The 20,803-nt window shown below is 35.8% G+C and overlaps 2 protein-coding genes across 2 annotated transcripts; both read left to right on the plus strand.

Moving 5' to 3' along the window:
* The first annotated feature begins 1,272 nt into the window (after window positions 1-1,272).
* Window positions 1,273-9,006, plus strand: LOC107743553 (ATP-dependent RNA helicase SUPV3L1, mitochondrial-like). Its single transcript, XM_016556827.1, has 15 exons — window positions 1,273-1,746; window positions 1,985-2,062; window positions 2,486-2,593; window positions 2,676-2,790; window positions 2,946-3,114; window positions 3,210-3,321; window positions 3,587-3,664; window positions 4,105-4,196; window positions 4,404-4,584; window positions 4,796-4,889; window positions 5,575-5,794; window positions 5,886-5,966; window positions 6,054-6,230; window positions 7,873-8,021; window positions 8,162-9,006. Exons 1-15 carry the CDS (start codon window positions 1,488-1,490, stop codon window positions 8,532-8,534), a joined length of 2,286 nt encoding a protein of 761 aa, XP_016412313.1. The 5' UTR covers window positions 1,273-1,487; the 3' UTR covers window positions 8,535-9,006.
* Window positions 9,007-10,110: 1,104 nt separating this feature from the next.
* LOC107743550 (putative hexokinase HKDC1) lies at window positions 10,111-18,894 on the plus strand. Its single transcript, XM_016556823.1, has 18 exons — window positions 10,111-10,316; window positions 11,868-12,030; window positions 12,185-12,333; window positions 12,610-12,729; window positions 12,918-13,013; window positions 13,168-13,267; window positions 13,408-13,591; window positions 14,068-14,223; window positions 14,492-14,725; window positions 14,829-15,133; window positions 15,408-15,556; window positions 16,092-16,211; window positions 16,361-16,456; window positions 16,707-16,806; window positions 16,944-17,127; window positions 17,538-17,693; window positions 18,041-18,274; window positions 18,365-18,894. The coding sequence occupies exons 1-18, from the start codon at window positions 10,254-10,256 to the stop codon at window positions 18,513-18,515; spliced, it is 2,760 nt and encodes a 919-aa protein (XP_016412309.1). The 5' UTR covers window positions 10,111-10,253; the 3' UTR covers window positions 18,516-18,894.
* Window positions 18,895-20,803: the final 1,909 nt, after the last annotated feature.

Below are 20,803 nucleotides of genomic sequence, written 5' to 3' on the forward strand. Positions count from 1 at the left end.
CACACACTTACACACACACACACGTACAGCCACTTTCTCCAAAATTGTTTAATTAATTATGACAAGAGACACAGCAATGCATCATGTTCTAATCTAGATCATCATGTTTGTAGTGTGTTCCAGGGGATTAAAACGTACAATATATATTTCAGACCTAGTGGAGTAATAGTAAATAATAATATAGTAAGTAATTGTAAATGTGTAAAGTTGCATAAGCTCATTACTTAGTGTCATATCCCTATAAATCATTATTATGGTTTCTATGGCTAGGACCAGCAGTTCCTACAAGGATTTAAGTTTACTACTAGACTAAATTAAAGTGCATAAGACAGCGATACGTCCACCTTCAAAACACACAATATTTTACACTTTTGTGAATAATTACCTGTCAGGGTCTTTATCAGAGTTTCGCCTCTTGGTCTTCTATACTCTTTGGTTGTACACTCGATAATGTCCACTAAGGTTTCGGACACCACTAAAAATGTCTGTCCCCTCAAATAGTGCCCTATTTAAGGGTATAGTATAGGGAGCGATTTCGGACACAGAGCTGATTAGAACGGTTTTTAACGTTCCATGTCGAACCCCGCAAGTAGTTTCAGTTTGTGGCACTTTCCAAAAATTATTAACCTTCAAGATTGCACATGTTATAGCGAACGTATTCTCTTGATATCATAGTCTATAATACACTTCATAGACTATGATATATTTTCCCTAATTCTTCTTCTTCTTCTTCTTAGTTTTATGGCGAGTTGCAATCTTTGCGCATATCGCCACCTACTGTGCTATTGTGCAATCAGGATTTTCTTTTATCATATTAGTTATTCTGTCTCAACTCTGAAGCCATCAAGAGTTCAGGTATCGGTTGGCGCTGCGTGTTCAGCTCCTCCGTCCTCCACACTGAACCCCTTAGACTCCAAACCGAAACAGAACATCTTTTATATTATATTCTTTTATCTAGTCCTGTGCTATATAAAAAATTAAATAAAATCCTATATCCTGTTCTATCACTATTAAATTCATATCCCAATAAATATCCCACATCCTTATTCTTCTTACCTTTATCTTTTAGATATGCTATTAGTTCCTTCCTATCCTCACTATACTTTATACATTCATATATTGCATGCTCAATTGTTTCTTTCTCACCACAAAATTCACATAAGCCGTTAATATGTACACCAATTAAAAACAATGAACCATTCAGCCCTGAATGATTTTCCCTAATTATTTCCAATCTTGCTTTTAACACTTGAATCATTAGTGAAATTAAAAAAACAGGCATTACTTCGGGTACCAAAAATTCTTGGGTCCTTCTGCACGTTGTCACTGAGAGGAACTTGACGTCCTTGTCATCATAGAGGCTGGTACTGTTGCTGTAGCTAAACAGAGTTAATTAACATGATGTTTATAATATAAATTGTGCGACCGCGACTGTTAATTTTTATTATTCTGCTCGACCAATTGCACTGGATTAACGGAAGCTAAAAATGTCGGTAAATCGCTGTGTTTACTTATTGTCGCGCTCTCACATCCGATACCGGGTCTGTGCTAGCACAGCTGCTGTAGCAAACAACACTACACTGCATCCAACAAGAAGGACATTTGAAAAATTATCAAGTAGACATTCAAATTCAAACAGTTCATCGAGACCCCTGGACACATCCCTGTTTGTACCGCTCACCGTCAAAAGTGATGAAGGCGGGGACGGGCCAGTCGGCGAGGAGTTGACGCAACCGCTGGACAAAAGTAAACTCCGTGTTTAGAAGTGTTGTGTATATTAGTATATAATCGATTTATAGATGACTCACTTGAAGTTCTGGACATTCATATTTGCATCTGAATGTATATTTAATATACCTCATTCAACATATGTATATGAAACCAAACTATAGATTTGACCATGCAGATGAAAATTACAATACTCGATTCAGCTAACCATAATCAGAAATACATCCGATCGTTGTGTATTTACCCGTTTTAACAGGTGAACTTCTCAAGGTACTGAATAGATTCTACAAAAGGAAAGAGATGCAAAAACTGGCTGCTGACCAGGGGCTTGATGGTAAGAATCATGGACCCATTATTACTACATGATCTTACATAATTAACATTGTATTTGTCAACCACACCCATCACATTATGTTATTATAACAACACGCCCATCTAAAAACAATGCACAGAGAAATATGTCAGGAATACTACTGTATTTTGTTTGTCACAAAGCATTTCGTGATCGTTGTTTATTTGTTCTTTAACAGCTCGTCTCTTTCATCAAGCATTTGTCAGTTTTAGGAAATATGTGCTGGAAATGAACTCACTAAATGCTGACTTTCACATCATTCTTAGTGACATCTGTCACATTGTGTTATTATAACAACACAATGCACAGAGAAAAAACAATGCACAGAGAAATATGTCAGGAATACTACTGTATTTTGTTTGTCACAAAGCATTTCGTGATCGTTGTTTATTTGTTCTTTAACAGCTCGTCTCTTTCATCAAGCATTTGTCAGTTTTAGGAAATATGTGCTGGAAATGAACTCACTAAATGCTGACTTTCACATCATTCTTAGTGACATCTGTTGTGGAGCTGGTGAGTATTTACATCAGATATACTGAACTGTCAATATCCATAAGAAAACCCCAACTCTATCATGTTCCTTTCCTCATTCCAGGTCACATAGATGACATTTTCCCATACTTTATGAGACATGTCAAACAGATTTTCCCTATGTTGGACTGTATGGATGATTTACGCAAGATCAGTGACTTACGGGTCCCAGCAAACTGGTACTGAGAGTTTCATCCACAGATTTTATCCAATAATGTATACTTTCTCATCTGCACTTACTGAAGTTGTAATGCACAATACTCTGAATCAGTCATTACAGTTAGTATTTTTTTTACCAATACAATCTTTTGAACGTGATAAATGTGTGTTACAGGTATCCAGAGGCCAGGTCTATTCAAAGAAAGATTGTTTTTCACGCAGGACCCACCAACAGTGGGAAGACCTATCATGCCATCCAGAGATTCCTAGCAGCCAAGTCAGGAGTTTACTGTGGACCGCTAAAGCTGCTGGCCCATGAAATCTATGAGAAGAGTAATGACGCAGTGAGTTTCACTCCTCAGACTAGCTTATTTTGTTTTTTTATGTAATTACACATTAGTTGTGCATGTTAGAGCCGCTATGTATGGTTTACTATTAGGGAGTGCCATGTGATCTGGTCACAGGAGAAGAGAGAATATTTGTTGATCCAGAAGGAAGACTGTCTGGCCACATTGCCTCTACCATAGAGATGTGCAGTGTCACAACTCCGTGTGAGTATAGAGAACATGATCGTTTGAACCAATATGCGATACCTGAGTTTATGTTGAGTGCTGAGAGTAATCTTAAGCAATTTAATGAAAATGCCCAATTAAAAAGTACAAAGAGAAATTAAATAGAAGTAAATATTAAAAATTCTTTTTTCTCTCTTTTACTTGACTGTTCTTTAATCGTTTATTGACTGTAAAGCTTCCTTGAGCTTATGGAAAGGTACTGTATAACTAAAACATATTATTATTGTTTGAATATTTTGTTTAGATGAAGTGGCTGTCATTGATGAGATTCAAATGATCAAAGATCCTGCAAGAGGATGGGCTTGGACGAGAGCTCTTCTAGGTGGGTTCGCTTTTGGAAGTCACCAGAAACAGTATTTATTTACACATACAGTAGGGTTCAAATATTTGGGAGCATATTAATCATTGGGGATTTTTATTTATTTTATTTTTTTTCCAACAAGAAAAAACAAGCTTTAGGAACTAAAGAAATAGATATATTAATCAAATAAGCAAATTTGTGAAATTGACTAAGAAAAAGTTTTGTTGTTTTCACCTGAATCTTTATATTGATAAAATAATTTGTAATGATGTATTGAATCAGTAAAGAATGCAAATTAGAAGCATTTTCATTAGTGGTCTCAGATTTTTTTGTAGACCCACTTATTTATCACTTTATTTTCTTGTTTGGGCAATTTTGATTTCATATAAATATAATCAATGAGTTATGTTAAAGATATATATATATATAGATGCAAATATAAAGTTACTCTTTTTGTATAGGTTTGTGTGCTGAGGAGATCCATGTGTGTGGAGAAGCTGCAGCAGTTGACTTTGTCACTGAACTCATGTACACCACTGGTGAAGAGGTTGAGGTGAGTCTCAGCAGGTCTTATTGAATATTGCAAAGTGAATGCACATTAATATTTATTTAGCCTTTGCTTTTTTTTAAATTATGTTGATGCTTACTGTTTGTTCATTGTCTTGAAGATAAAAAATATTCATTGTTTGCCTAATGGTGTGAGATACTGAAGCCATTAGTGTGCTTTGACATAAATGCTTTTTTTTTTTTTATCTTTAAGGTACATAATTATAAGAGGCTTACCCCTTTTTCAGTCTCAAATCATGCAGTGGAATCATTAGATAACCTGAAGCCTGGCGACTGCATCGTGTGCTTCAGCAAAAATGACATCTACTCAATCAGCCGACAGATAGAAGTTCGGGGCCTGGAGTGTGCCGTCATTTATGGCAGCCTGCCCCCTGGTAAGAGTCCTTGAGTCAGTTTGTTCAAATGTGTCATAAGAGAAATCGTGTGAGGTAAATTTATGATATGGTATATTGGTATATTTATGATCTGGTTCTAGTTTTTTTAACTTGCTGTATTAATATCACATTGCCTTCCTGTCATTACATCAAAATAATTTGGTTTTAAATTTTATCTGGAAACTAAACTAACATTTTGATTGATCAACAGGCACCAAGTTGGCTCAAGCAAAAAAGTTTAATGATCCAGACGACCCTTGCAAAATCCTTGTTGCCACAGATGCAATTGGAATGGGTTTGAACCTGTGAGTAACGTCTTAAAATTACAAAACCAGTAACCCTGTTTTACAATTTGACACTTAAAACCTTTACAAAAAAATGAAGTTATCCCCCTGTTTTTCATGACAGTTTCCCACTTTGTTTTTGATCCTGAGAATTAAATCAATGTTTCTCAAACTTTGAGTCAAAGGCCCTCCACATAGACAGAGATATAGTATTTTATCCTGTTAATATTGCAGAGTTCAATAAACATAAAAAAAATACAGGAAACTGTAGTATTAATGTATTAAATTAACACCAATTCATTTTGTGATTCCAGAAGTTTCAAGGTTTTCAATAAAAATACTGAGAGAAAATAAAAAGAATTAAGATTTCAGTTTATATCTTCTTTGTTTGTTTATTTGGTTTGTAGGAATTTAATTTAGATTAGAGTTATTTTAATGTATTAATAATAATTTATTATTTTAAATACTTTTAAGTTGCCCCCTTGGATGTTTGCCGAGATCCCCTTGTGGGCCCAATGCCCCCTGTTTGAGAAACATTGAACTAAATGTATACTTTTGACTGCTCTGCCTATAAGGAAATATTTTCAATTTCTTTTGCATTATGTTCAGCCTTTTGTGTCACTGCACTAATCACAGCATATTATGCACAACAGAGTTTGATTTCTTCAGCATCTTAAAGAAAATACTGGTTCTTTGTTTCCTTTAGGAGTATTAGGAGAATCATCTTTAATTCTCTGGTAAAACCCAGTGTGAATGAGAAGGGGGAGAAGGAGCTGGACACTATTTCCACCTCACAGGCGCTGCAGATCGCTGGCCGAGCAGGACGCTTCAGCTCTGTGTTTAAAGAGGGTGAGGTCACTACTATGCAAAGGGATGACTTGCCTGTTTTAAAGGAGATCTTGGGGAAGCCTGTTGATCCTATTGAGGTAAGAATAATTTTATCTATTATAAAAGTAAATATGTTGTTTGGAAAAAGGTTTTCTTATTTGTTCGTATCTCATGCATTCCTGATCTCAGACCGCAGGATTACACCCCACAGCAGAGCAGATAGAGATTTTTGCCTACCATCTTCCCCAAGCGACTCTCTCAAACCTTATTGTAGGTCTAAATATTCAGCATTATCACACAATTATTTTAATCATATACTTTTAAAACACTCCCTTTATTTTCTATTCCTTTATACAGGATATATTTGTGAGTCTTGCACAAGTGGATGGACTTTACTTTGTCTGCAACATTGATGACTTCAAATTCTTGGCGGATATGATTCAGCATATTCCTCTGAATCTGCGTACCCGCTACGTGTTCTGCACGGCTCCAATTAACAAGAAACAGGCCTTCGTTTGCACATCCTTTCTCAAGGTGAGCGTAATAATCTGAACGAACCACCTGTTAGCTCAAAACCTGAATAATTCACAGCAAAAAAAAAAATTTAATTGCAGAGAACTAATAGAAAATTTTGAACATTTAGTCATTTGATTTGGTTAAGTTAAGAAATTATTTATAAAGCAGTGGAAATAGTATGTGAAAATTGTGCAGACATCATCACTGCAGGATTTCCAGAAAACTTTTCAGGCCTAGAAATAACATGGAAATGAATAAAAAAGTTATATTTGGATGTTTTATAAAATAATTTTTAAAAATCCTTTCCTGGAAATCAAAAACAACTGGAAAATGTATGGATAATAATTTAAAAAATTGTGCGGTATCCTGGTCCGTGTACCTTCTGGTCATTTGATTCTCTACTTAAAAAGAAATAAAGAAAAATTAGAAACTGCTGATTTTTCAGTTTTGTTCATGGGTAAAAAAATTAGATTATGCTTTAATATTAGTTTTTCGAATGTGTGGGCAGTGCTGAAATGCCCCTTTCGTCTTCCCCCCCCCCATCCTCTGTGCTACACCGTATATGCGGCAACCGCAATTTTCAATAGGAGAGTTGGGGCAAGCGAGCCGAGCTTATTCACGAGAATCCTGCGGCTTTGTTGTGTAGGCTGCTAGCGGCGCTTACAAGGTAAAAAAATGCTGCTGCATGTTATTGACTGAAATTAACTGAAATTACTTTATTCATAACCAGTAAAACGGCATTTGAGTATTACTGTATGTGATCTAAAATGATATGGAATAAAATATGATACACACGGTTTCTGATTTTAGCCTACTCATTTTATTCTAGGCCTATTTATGAAAAACCTCAAAAAATCTAGCTTAATTTTTGTTCTTCTGTTTCTTAAACAAAACAAACATCAATCTCTTTATTTCCATTTCTCATTATTTCTTTTTAAGTAGAAAATCAAATTACCTGAGGGTACACGGACCGAACCCTGTCATTAACATGGCTGCTGTTCCACAGAAAAAAATACCAGTTGTAGTAGAAACAGCCATTTTAAATATAATTTTCTTGTAATGGTATATTTGTATTTGTTAAAGTGCGTCAAAATGAAGATGATTTAATAAGGTGCTAACACTTTATAATAAGGTTCTATTTGTTAACATAAGTTAAAGTTACCTTTTGTTTTGTAAAAGGTATTTGACCCTCCTTGCGCGTTTACTTTATAAACACTGGGTCGGTGCTTCTGCAGCGATGTAGGATGATTTTGAAGTTGGAGGAGAAAATTAGTTGGGTGTTTTTCAACATACTCTAACTGCACCCTAATGGATTTACCCTCATAGTGCAGAGCACTTTTAGATTTAAAACTTTGCAGGATGTTTTCATTCACTTAGAGCTGTGGTAATTTTCAAAAATCCATAATAGGGGCACTTTAAGTTTATTTCAGTTAGTGAAATATTTTATTATTATTAGTTAGTTGCCAAGGCAAGATTTCTAATGTTTTCATGTAATATTTTATTTCAGCTTTTAATTAAATTACTGTAAATGATTTTTCAAATTTCAAAAAGTTTTAGTTAAGAATAGTAACACTATATAGTAGTAATTGTATAATAGTATATTTATAAATTAACATTGACCTGGCTAATAAATGCTGTAAAAAAAATCTGTCCTCTATAGTTTGCCAGACAGTTTAGCAGAGATGAGCCTCTGATATACAACTGGGTGTGTCGACATGTGAATTGGCCTCTGGTGCCTCCCAAAAACATCAAGGACCTGGTTCACCTCGAGGCTGTCCATGATGTGCTAGATCTTTACCTTTGGCTCAGGTATATATATTTTTACCCTAAAGTTGAACACAAATCATCTGTAACTATTTATTTAAACTGTGGCTTTAAATCAGAGATCAGTAAGTAAAAAAGAATCTCATTTCCCATGATTAACCTCTTGGACTGCTTCCCTCTCGCAGCTATCGCTTCATGGACATGTTCCCTGATGCTAATCTCATCCGTGATATTCAAAAGGAACTGGACGGAATCATCCAGGTTGGTGTGCGTAACATCACTCGGCTCATCCGTGCCACAGAGGATCAACGCGCCTCTGCAGAAAACACTGCCTCCATAGGACTTGCTGTTTTAGACACACCACCACTGAGGAGGGGACGAGGGACAAAGAATCAAAGAAAAGATCCCAGGGCGACGGACTCTTCACTGAGCTCCAGGTTGGTGCGGGACGGACTACTGACAAAAGAACTGTTACAGCAGCTGCAGAGAGAATGGGTCCGAGAGCAGAGCCAACATGGAGACGACTCCAATTCAGCAAATAAAGGGAAGAAAAAGTGAACATTAACGTGTAACATGGACTTTTCTGTACTTTTAGAGGATCAAGAGAACAGTATGACTGCTGATGTTCTGAACTGGATGTAATGGTTGCCTCACCATTTTTCTGGAGCACTTGACATCTATCTTGCTATAAAACGTCACAGTTTTCATAGAAATTTAAAACAGAGTGTCAAAAAGAGGCATGTAACACCCCCTTTTAGATGTGACAATAAAATTATATAGATATTTTTAATGGCTTTCCATTGCCTAACCATAGAAAACTGCTGTTTCTTTTACAAGATAATAACCAGAATCAAAAACGCTGAAAGGTTCCCATGACCAAAAAACGCAAGGCTGCACAGGACCTACAGTTCTTGTCAGTCCATTGAACCTTTTTTTGAAAACCAATCATTTGTATTTACCCTCTTTTATTTTTAGCATGGTTATGCAGTCTGATGTTATTTTAGGAACTCTACATGACCAATGAAATACTACAGCTGATATGTGGATTGATTTCGTCATTGTTCACCTTACTGCAACAGCCTTGTACAGTTGAGGGCAGTGTAAGGGTCAGTTTTAAAAAATCGATGCAAATCAGAACTTGTCGTATGTTACAGGTTAACTTTAATACTACTTTCTAGTAAATTTTTTTTCTTTTTCAAAAGATTTTCACAAAAAATGTTATTAACCTTTAGAAAATTATTCAGGAAGTCAAAATGATAGTTCTGTCAGGACCACTATCGTCAAAATGATAGATACTTAGCATAAAGTTTGGTTTGTGTTAATTATGTAAGGTAATAGTCCTCTTTCCAACGAGTGCAATTTGTGACTTTTATTTATTTATTTATTTATTTTAACTACTACTATTAATTTATTATTATTTCAAGTAATGGGACACCTGTTTGTACCCTATTTGTGAAAATGATCTGGACAGTTTTTGTCTACACATTGATTTATTTACACCATTGCAACTGTCAATTAAAATGGAACAGCTAATAGCATGTATCATGATGCTGGGTCATTTTTTTCGGGATGAATAATTCAGCAAAGAAGTGAAGTGTTAAAAATGTTTGGTAGATCTGCTCTGTGTTTGCAGAAGGCCCCTGTTAATCTCTGCCCGTTACTATGGTAACCGGATTAGCCTGAGAAACATCTTAATCCTTGAACATTTTCCTTGGATTTAGCCCATAAAACTCTTTGTGAACTTGTTGCTACAACAGCACATTTATGTTACATTTAATACCTTACAGTTACAAACCCAGAGGAGCAAAGGCCTGACATTGTCTGTGCAGAAATACCTTCTCATTGATCTTGTCAGCTCTGTCCTGGTGAACGTAGATAAGGCTGTTCTGCATTTAGCATGTTTCTCTCACTTTCTCACTAAGGATGTTTACATACTGAACTCAAACTGAACAGGAAGGACTCTTTTTGAACTATTGTTTCACTCATGATTGTTTTAAGGTGCTCCTGCGGTTCGGAGCGAAGCGAAGCACATTGCTAGGTGAGGCTGGAGAGCAGAGAGGCCGGAGAGGCGTAGCCATTAATTAGCCGTGAAAGGGGAGGGAAAACCAAGTGCTGAACTCTCGCATAGGGAAATACAAGCACAGAAGAAAACTTTCAGTCATACAAGAATCACTCCTGAGGGTTGAGGGGGACACTATTAAACCTGATGACTCATTTTGTCTTTCAATAAGTAAATCACATTTTATCTGAGGTCGCCACTTGCGTCAGGAAGTCAATATGTTTGCGGTCCATTTGCTGTCCTTTTACTTCTCAAAGCTTCAGGAGGATCAGATCAAGAAGGTAATTGCTTATAAAACCTCTCGACTTGTTAAAATATCTTTTTAGACAAACTTTCCATCAGAAGATAATTATAATGATTGTTTTTACAAAATAATGCCCTGTATTCATTGATAAAGTATGTTTTTTTTTATTCACTTCTCTTTTTGAGGTCAGATTTTTTTTTTTTTTTTGCTGTTTTGTGATTTTCTATGCTGACAGTAAGAGTTTAACTCTGTTATCAGTGTATTGTCAGATGTAGCCTGTTGTCCATGATGAATGTGATTTCACTGCAGCCTGTGGAATCATTAACTCTTCTCACACGAGCTTTCTGTAGGCAGATAACTGACTGCATGAGGAGAGAGTGTACCTTGACCTACTCATTTGCATTTATTGAAATGATTTTCATTTCCATAAAAGTTCACACCTCTTTGAGCCAAAATTAAAGCAATGACTATTTTGTTTTTGTTCTTAACTATTTCATATTTCACTTTCAGTAGTTTATTATGAAGTTATCTGTTATACTTTATCAGTTAAAGACACAGCTACACACTCTTTATTATTACTGTTTTCCACATTTTATAATAATAGTAAAGTCATCAAAGTGATACAATAACACAAATGGACGGATGGGAATTTTATAGGGAGCAAAGGTACATCCTGGGATTCTTTTTAAACAGTATTGAAGGAGTTCCTGTGTATGCTGGATACTTGTTCCACTGCTTTTCCTTTATCTGTTAATGCATGTCTAATAAATATATAAAAATCAGTGCTGTCAAATGATTAATCACGATTAATCGTATCCAAAATAAAAGTTTTTGTTTACATAATATATGTATGTGTACTGTGTATATTTATTATGTATATATAAATACAAACACATGCATGTATATATTTAAGAAAAATATGTTTATATATTAAATATATATATAATATAAAATATAATTCTATAAATATATAAATGTATATACATGTAAATATTTTCAAAATATACACTATGTGTGTGTATTTATATGTACATAATAAATAAACACAGTACAGTACACATATATATATTATGTAAACAAAAACTTTTATTTTGGATGTGATTAATCGCGATTAATCATTTGACAGCACTGATAAAAATATATAAATAAAAGTTAAGTTTCATAAAGAACCCCATTGACAGTTTAAATTTGTCTGCAAAACTAATCTTGAGTGTTCAAGTGTAAGCCAAATGAATCTCCACGTTTTCACTGATAGTTGTTGAGACTGTGTCATTTTACAACAGTATCATTTTTATCTCCAGAAACACACCTACATTATCTTTCATTGCATGAGTCACTGATAGTATTAGTATTATTTTTTGCTTGGCCATTTTCATGTTGTCATTCCTTCAACATGTTGAATTACATTTTATCATTCTTAATATTATTTGTCAGTATTTATCATTTGTTTTATTGTTATTCAGTCACTTATTCCACAGTATTTTGTTTCACTGATTGTATAAAATAAAAAAGTGTGAAGGAAACGAAGCCAGGCATCAGAAGAGTGGACAAAACTTGTAGTGTTTGAAATAATTGTGTTTCTCAACAGGTAGACCGGTATCTGTACGCAATGCGCTTATCAGATGATCAGCTGGCGGACATATCAGCTCGGTTTCGGCGGGAGATGGAGAAAGGACTGTCAAACGAGAGCAATGCTACAGCTGCAGTGAAGATGCTCCCGACCCACGTTTATTCAACACCTGATGGCTCAGGTATACACTGACATATACATGGTTACTACTGTAACTCTTTTCACATGCACCAGAAAAAGCAGAACCACTGCATTAGAGTAATATTAAATCATTAAAATCCTTTGAGGTTTATGAGGGCTTTACATATGTTCTCTTTCATATGTTTCTCCTGCAGAGAAGGGTGAGTTTCTGGCACTGGATCTGGGGGGTTCCAAATTTAAGGTACTACAGGTGAAGGTTTCAGAAGATGGGAAGGGGAAAGTCCAGATGGAGAGTGAAACCTTTCCCATCCCTGAAGAGATCCTTAATGGCAACGGAATTGAGGTGATCATCGCTAAAATAATCCATTGCGGATTACAAACTTTTTTCAGTGTATTGTGATTATGATGTTAATAAGAAATGATTGAATAAACTTTGTTGTTAGTTCTCGTAATTATACCAATGCATTTATAGCAATTACGTATTTATTCATGCATTGCTCGTGTTCAATAAACAAGGTCAGCTGACCTTAGGGTCTAAGTCACTGTAAAGAATAACATGAATAAGCGGCGGATTGTTCTAATTGATAATGTTTTCATTAAATTATTGTTTCTCTTGCAGCTTTTTGAGCATGTGGCAGAATCTTTGAAGTCTTTTCTACAGAAACACCACATTAATCACACAAGAAAACCTCTCGGCTTCACCTACTCTTTCCCATGTGCGCAATCCAAAATAGATGAGGTACAGTTGAACTCCGACATGTTTATGTAAAATTTCTTTTTAACTCCGGATTTAATTCAATCAATGTGCTCAAGTCATTAAGATATTGATTAAAGTGGATTTTCTTATCAGTACACCAGTGAAATGAAAGAAGAAGAGACATCCATATCAGCGGATCTCACTGACACATTGTGTTTGTGTTGACACAGGGTGTCTTGCTGTCATGGTCAAAGAATTTCAAGGCTAGAGGTGTTCAAGGGAAAAATGTGGTGCAGTTATTACGGAAAGCCATTCAAAAAGTTGGGGTATGGCTACCATTTTCTTCGTTCATCATTTACAATGAATAAAATGGGAAAGTAGAATCCAGCTGGTGCTAGTAGAAGTCATAGCAATAGTCAGCTGGTATTGCTGATTCATGTTCTTGTTTTTCTAGTGAGATTTTCTGTTGTGTGTGTGAAGGATGTTGACGTGGATGTCCTGGCTATGGTCAATGACACAGTAGGGGCCATGATGACCTGCGGATATGATGACCAGAACTGTGAGGTGGGGGTTATTATAGGTAAGGCCTCACTGGACACTTTTCTCTCAAATGATTTCAAATGATAGAACTTTAAAAGAAGACCTCTAAGACTCATAAGAATCATGCAAAGGTGAGGGAAATGTAAATGTTTAATTTTTTTCCACTATCTGTTTCTCCAGGTACAGGCACTAATGCGTGTTACATGGAGGAAATGCGACACGTTGATCTGGTGGAAGGAGATGAAGGCAGGATGTGTATTAATACTGAATGGGGGGCATTTGGAGATGATGGTGTGCTTGATGATTTCATCACAAGCTTTGACCGTGAAATTGATGCCGCCTCAATTAATCCAGGAAAACAGCTGTAAGTGCTTATTAATAGGCAAGTCATCAGATTGCTTTAACACAGAGATGCCCAAACCAGGGCCTGTGGGCCAAAGTTGGCTCGTAATGACCTCTGATTTGGCCCGTCATGATATATTACAAAAGCAGGAAAAAAGGTGCCATTGAAACATATTCATTTATAATTAATCTTTTTGCTTTTTCTTTTTTTTTCTTCTTTTTTTGCATTGAAGTGTAAATAATATAAATGAATTTGATTTTAAAAATTAATTTAAATATAATATTTGGATATAATGCATCATTTACTTTATTATTCCCACAATTAAGTTTTCAATCATTTGACCCTCAATCAAGTTTTATTTTTGGCCCATCATAGTAAATGGTTTGGGCACATCTGATTTAAGATTATTCCCAAAATTTGTGCATTTAACTAAAAAAAATTCGCCAAGTTTTATAGTTTATGTATTACCTTTGTAACTCTGGTTGTGTCATTCCCAGTTTTGAAAAGATGGTGAGTGGGATGTACATGGGAGAGCTTGTGAGACTCATCCTGCTGAAGATGGCCAAAAAGGGTCTACTCTTTCGTGGCCAAGTCTCTGATGCTCTCCGAACCAAGGGAACTTTCCAGACCAAACATATCTGCTTGATTGAACAGTAAGATTACATACTCACAAATATAAACTATATAAACTGATATTAAATGGGTTAAAATACGCAATATGTTTTTTCTATCTATGAGGAATCCTATGCCAAGCCTATTATGACTGATTTTAGGTTCTAAATATTCATGTGTGATTATTTGAGAATTTTCCCTGCTGAATAGATTAGTTTAGATCAGCATGGATTTCCACCCTGGCTCAGTCTGGTTGTTGGTGGTTAGATGGGGTTTAAATGTACATATTCTAACTGAGGATGTTTCCAGGTATAAAGGAGGTTTGGAGAATACCAAGGAGATCCTGGAAGACCTGGGTCTAAATCCCAGTGAAGATGACTGCATTGCTGTCCAGCATGTCTGTACCATTGTCTCCTTCAGGTCAGCTAATCTGGTTGCTGCCGCTTTGGCTGCCATTCTGACACGGATCCGAGAAAACAAGAAGCTGAAAACCCTTCGGACCACAGTAGGAGTGGATGGGACGGTTTACAGAACGCATCCACAGTATGTCAGTTCACTTTCAGAAAAATGTAAAACCCACGGAGGTTTAGTATGAAATTGGATTGAAGAAGTTTTAAAACCCACAACTTGTATCTAAATTTTAAAGGTACCCCAAGAGGCTCCACAAGGTGGTCCGCCATCTGGTGCCAGACTGTCATGTCCGTTTTGTGCTGTCTGAAAGTGGCAGTGCAAAAGGTGCCGCCATGGTGACTGCAGTAGCTCAGCGGTTAGCTTCCCAAAGGAAGGAGATTGATGATACTCTCGCAGCCTTCGCCTTGAGCCCCACACAACTTCAGGAAGTGAAGGCGAAGATGCACATGGAGTTGGAACGAGGCTTGAAGAAAGACTCCCATCCCACTGCCTCAGTCAAAATGCTGCCCACATATGTTTACAGGACTCCAGATGGGACAGGTAAAGGAAACTGCCTACTTATAGCAATCATGGTACATGTTTTGTGAGTTATTTATTTTTAGCACTATGCTATACTATACTATAATAATTTAATATCCATTCTCCAAACCACTTGTCCTATTTAGGGATGAGGAGATGCTGAGACTATATATTTATTTCATTATTTTGATTTCATTTGTATATTCAGTGGGATTCAGAATAGATGTGAAGTCTGAGCGTTATGATAATTGACTTATTAACATACATTTTATGTCACTGAATGTTACTTTCACAGAAAGAGGAAAGTACCTTGCTCTGGATCTCGGTGGAACCAATTTCCGTGTGTTGGTGGTTAAGATTCGTACTGGTATGCGAAATTCAGTCAGGATGTACAACAAGATTTATGCAATTCCACTGGAGATCATGCAAGGCACAGGAGAGGAGGTGAAACACTATCAATAAATAAACAAGTATTTTAGTCCAAATGAATACATTAGTATAGGGCTGTGCAAAAAATCGAATGCGATTGTCATGCTCATCTCGTCAGTAAAGCCAGTTCTGTGATTAGTAGTAATTCTCCAGCATGTGTTTTCAGATGGAGCGGCATTTACTACGCAGAGCCGTAGTTCACTGACAAGCTACGCAAAATTGCATTCAAAATCACAGGCGATTCATTGCCGATTATGAACGCGATATTGCATAGCTTGTGAGTGATCTACGGCTCTGTGTAGTAAATGCCGCTCCATCTAAAAAAGCACGTGCTGGAGATTTACTACTAATCACAGAACCGGCTTTACTGACGAGATGAGCATGAAAATCGCATTCGATTTTTTGCACAGCCCTACATTAGTATAACATGTTTACCATCATTATACTGTATAAAGTCAGAAATGTATCAGTACAACATTCACAAGAAATGTTAAGCTATTTTTTTCATGTTTGTTTTGAAAAGTAGTTTTTTTTATTATTATTATTTCAGTTGTTTGACCACATAGTTCAGTGTATCTCGGATTTCTTGGACTATATGGGGATGAAGAACACTCGTTTGCCTCTTGGCTTCACCTTCTCTTTCCCATGCAATCAGACAGGTATTGATAAGGTAAACAAGGATCTACCTTGGGATATCAGAGGTCACTTCAGCTGTCAATATAATTCTCATAACAAGGCTATAACACCTTAAAACTAAATGTTAAAGCACACAGATAAATGCTACTCTCAATTGATCATCCTTGCCATCCACTTGTTTAGGGAGATCTGGTCTGCTGGACGAAAGGCTTCAAAGCTACAGAATGCGAGGGGTATGATGTTGTGGATATGCTGAGAGAGGCCATCAAAAGACGAAATGTGAGGGGAAGCAAACATCAAGTTGATTTTGCACGACACACTCATCCACTTACAAAGAAGCACTATTATCATCATTAATGTTAATGATCCATTGTCACATTATCAGAATATTCAGACTTGATCAAATGCTTATGTTTTTTCATAAATAATTATAATGTAGCTTATAATCCTCTAATTTGAATGAGACTGTAGTTTTTTTGTGCTACTGATGTCTGTATTGGTGTGATCGTGATTTAATTTGTTCTTTCAGGAATTTGACCTTGATATCGTTGCTATAGTGAATGACACAGTTGGCACAATGATGACATGTGCATATGAGGACCCTAAATGTCAGATTGGTCTTATTGCTGGTATGTATTAATGTATTTCGGTGGTGATTCAGTGAGGCTGTATGCTAACTGACAACCTCACTGCTGATTATAAACCAACACACACAAAGATTATAGTATGCAACATGTCAACAACTCTATGATTCTTAAATCCACAGGAACGGGAAGCAATGTGTGTTACATGGAGGAGATGAAGAATATTGAGTTTGTGGAGGGTGATGAAGGCCAGATGTGTGTGAACACTGAATGGGGAGGATTTGGGGAAAATGATAATATCGAGGACATCCGGACCAGATATGACAGAGAAGTGGATGGAGGCTCACTCAATCCAGGAAAACAAAGGTAAAGATGACCATTTTAGACAATGTTATTTTCCAATGGTTATTCTAAACAGTTGTGCAAGACAAGTGCAATCCAAGTTTTCTGCATTAGTCCACATGGAGGCAGTATACTATCAGGAATTCATGCAGGAAGCATGAAAACAGTGTTAGCAACTTGTTGCAATGCACATAGCCTTTTATGGGCAAAAAGCAAAAATAAGTGGTATTTAAATAGTAATTAATTACTTTCTTTGCCATTGTTGGGAAGATTATAATTTAATTATATATTTATTTATATGAAATAATAATTAAATAATTTTACTTAAAATATAAATAATCTACTACTACTATTATTCATTGAAATTTTTAAAAGTATATACAAAGTCTCAGGTTTTCCAAATATAAGCTGATGTGTTATCCTCTCATTTCCAGGTTCGAAAAGATGACCAGTGGAATGTATTTGGGAGAGATTGTAAGGCAAATCCTCATTGATCTCACAAAGCATGGTCTTCTGTTTCGTGGTCGCATCACAGAGAGACTGAAGACCAAAGGCATCTTTGAGACCAAGTTCCTCTCTCAGATTGAGAGGTACAGTAGCCATTTATGACATAAATGTGAAGGCAGGATGTGTCCCTAAATATTTTGACAAATACTTTAATCATGCTGATATTGTTCAGCCTACTGTGTAGCTTTTACCTTTAGCTACTGGGCACCTTTAGCTATTTATGAGCCTCATGTACAGTATATGAGGCTCATAAATTAGTATAGTATTAGAATTAGGTTTTTAAATGAGGGAAAAAAATGGAGTGCACCTTTTATAATAGTCATTTAACTGTTAAAGTCATTTAAATGTATTTACTTCTAAATTCTAAGTGAATAAATGCAACATTATGTATTTATTCTGACTTATGCTTTGGCTTCTTCCATTTACCCAGTGACCGTTTGGCACTACTGCAAGTGAGGTCTATTCTGCAGAGTCTGGGCTTGGACAGCACATGTGACGACAGTATTATTGTGAAGGAAGTGTGTGGAGCTGTTTCCCATCGAGCAGCTCAGATCTGTGGAGCAGGAATGGCTGCTGTTGTAGACAAAATCAGAGAGAACCGTGGTCTGGACAATCTGGAGATTACTGTGGGAGTGGACGGCACCCTTTACAAGTTACATCCACAGTAAGTAAAGATTAGTGCAACAACTTTACATTTTCATTTGATCAGTGTTGGATTCATATCCTAAACTTGACATGTCTCTTTTCGTGACAGCTTCTCCACAATCTTAAAGGACACTGTCAGAGAGCTCGCGCCCAATTGTAAGGTGGATTTCATCCTATCAGAGGATGGCAGTGGGAAAGGGGCGGCCCTGATCACAGCTGTAGCACAACAGCATCATATAGAGAAACAAGAACCTCACTAGATGGTTTCTTTGAGGGCTGATATGTTGTTTTAAGAGTTCAGGTTTCTATAAGTAATCATAAAGATTTATCAAATGACAACACTCACAAATTCTTGCTCATTTTGCAGCTTGCATATAATTTTTTTTTATTTTTGCATACAAAAATGTGCGAAAATCAGGTACATTGGCAGAAAAGTGTTCATTTATTACTTTTTATTATTTTATTTTGAATGTATTAATTAGTGCAATAAAGACTGCATTGATGTTCATCATGTTCAGCATCGTTTCACTCTCACTGTACATTGCCACTTTGAAGGGCTTTTTTCTCGTTGTATTTTTGTTCCGACTCAGTGAACGGTTTGCATGGGCAGTCAGAGTGAAAGGCTCACAGAGGCCTAAACTAAAGGGGGCAGTGGCTGTGTGCAGTGGAATGTCATGACAGTATGTTGCTCTAGTGCTCTATGATGGTGTCTGAGAAGCTTAGAGACCAAACAGCCATATTAAATCAGGAACTGCTGCAGATTAGAGTCAAATTCAAAGTTTTTTTCAGCATTATGAAAAATGACTTAAGATTTTATTTTATTTTAAATTGAATTGTTTTTTTTAAGGAATAGTTCACCAAAAAAAGTCATCATTTACTTTATCATTTAGTGTATGTGAGCAGACCACATTTATGATACTTTTATGGTATTTTTACATTTGGTCTTTTTTCAAGATCCAGTCCACATTCATTGTCATTTTATGGAAAAGAGTGAGTAGTAGACTACTGTTCAAAACGTAATTCATACTTTTATTTAGCAAGGGTGCATTAAATTGATCAAATGTGACAATGATTGTTACAAAATGTTTCTATTTCAAATAAATGGTGTTCTTTTGAACTTTATACTCATCAAATAATCCTGAAAAAATATCATGGTTTCCACAAAAATATTAAGTAGAACAACTGTTTTCAACATTGATAATAAGAAATGTTTCTTGAGCAGCAAATCAGCATATTAGAATGATTTCTGAAAGATCCTGTGACACTGAAGACTCGAGTAATGATGCTGAAATATCAGCTTTGCCATCACACGAATAAATTACATTTTAGAATATAATAAAATATAAAACAATAATTTTAAATTGTACTAGTATTTCACAACATCACTGTTTTAACTGTATTTTTCGATCAAATAAATGCAGTCTTGCATAGGAGACTTTTTCGAAAACTTCAAAAAAATCTTACCAACCCCAAACCAAATGGTACTGTATATTCTTCAAAACGTAGTACAATATGTATTTGTATTTAAATATCTTTGGACACTTTTCAAATGGTGATTTAATAGATCCATTAGACTTCCCTTTTGTGTTCACTAATTTAAGCTTCTAAAGGATTTAACAAAGCAGTTAAACCAGGCCAGCTCCCGAGTAATGATGCTGAAATATCAGCTTTGCCATCACACGAATAAATTACATTTTAGAATATAATAAAATATAAAACAATAATTTTAAATTGTACTAGTATTTCACAACATCACTGTTTTAACTGTATTTTTCGATCAAATAAATGCAGTCTTGCATAGGAGACTTTTTCGAAAACTTCAAAAAAATCTTACCAACCCCAAACCAAATGGTACTGTATATTCTTCAAAACGTAGTACAATATGTATTTGTATTTAAAATATCTTTGGACACTTTTCAAATGGTGATTTAATAGATCCATTAGATTTCCCTTTTGTGTTCACTAATTTAAGCTTCTAAAGGATTTAACAAAGCAGTTAAACCAGGCCAGCTCCTGATCACAAATCCTCATGGAGCAGGAAGGGAAAAGTTTACTCATCATAATCCTTCCCGCAAATGCTAACTAGCTTCACTGTTAAACAACAGTAGCTGAAGCTAGTAGCCATGCTCATCAGCACGTCACTCTGCCCTGCGTCTGCTCTAGCATGCATGCAGACACGTTCACTTATACACTTAGCTAAGGTTAGCCAAGTTAGATAACTCTGCTAAATTAAGTATATTTCGATCAAATAAATGCAGTCTTGCATAGGAGACTTTTTCGAAAACTTCAAAAAAATCTTACCAACCCCAAACCAAATGGTACTGTATATTCTTCAAAACGTAGTACAATATGTATTTGTATTTAAAATATCTTTGGACACTTTTCAAATGGTGATTTAATAGATCCATTAGATTTCCCTTTTGTGTTCACTAATTTAAGCTTCTAAAGGATTTAACAAAGCAGTTAAACCAGGCCAGCTCCTGATCACAAATCCTCATGGAGCAGGAAGGGAAAGGTGTACTCATCATAATCCTTCCCGCAAATGCTC

Source organism: Sinocyclocheilus rhinocerous, unplaced genomic scaffold, assembly GCF_001515625.1.
Source record: "Sinocyclocheilus rhinocerous isolate Xijiao unplaced genomic scaffold, SAMN03320098_v1.1 scaffold677, whole genome shotgun sequence".
NCBI lineage: Eukaryota > Metazoa > Chordata > Actinopteri > Cypriniformes > Cyprinidae > Sinocyclocheilus > Sinocyclocheilus rhinocerous.

Coding starts and splice junctions, on each gene's coding strand:
- LOC107743553 (XM_016556827.1), top strand. CDS start 1,488: ATGTCGGTAAATCGCTGTGTTTACTTATTGTCGCGCTCTCACATCCGA. Junction 4,197..4,403: donor CCACTGGTGAAGAGGTTGAG/GTGAGTCTCAGC, acceptor TTTATCTTTAAG/GTACATAATTATAAGAGGCT. Junction 8,022..8,161: donor GATCTTTACCTTTGGCTCAG/GTATATATATTT, acceptor TCCCTCTCGCAG/CTATCGCTTCATGGACATGT.
- LOC107743550 (XM_016556823.1), top strand. CDS start 10,254: ATGTTTGCGGTCCATTTGCTGTCCTTTTACTTCTCAAAGCTTCAGGAG. Junction 12,730..12,917: donor CGCAATCCAAAATAGATGAG/GTACAGTTGAAC, acceptor GTGTTGACACAG/GGTGTCTTGCTGTCATGGTC. Junction 16,807..16,943: donor TCAGATTGGTCTTATTGCTG/GTATGTATTAAT, acceptor TTAAATCCACAG/GAACGGGAAGCAATGTGTGT.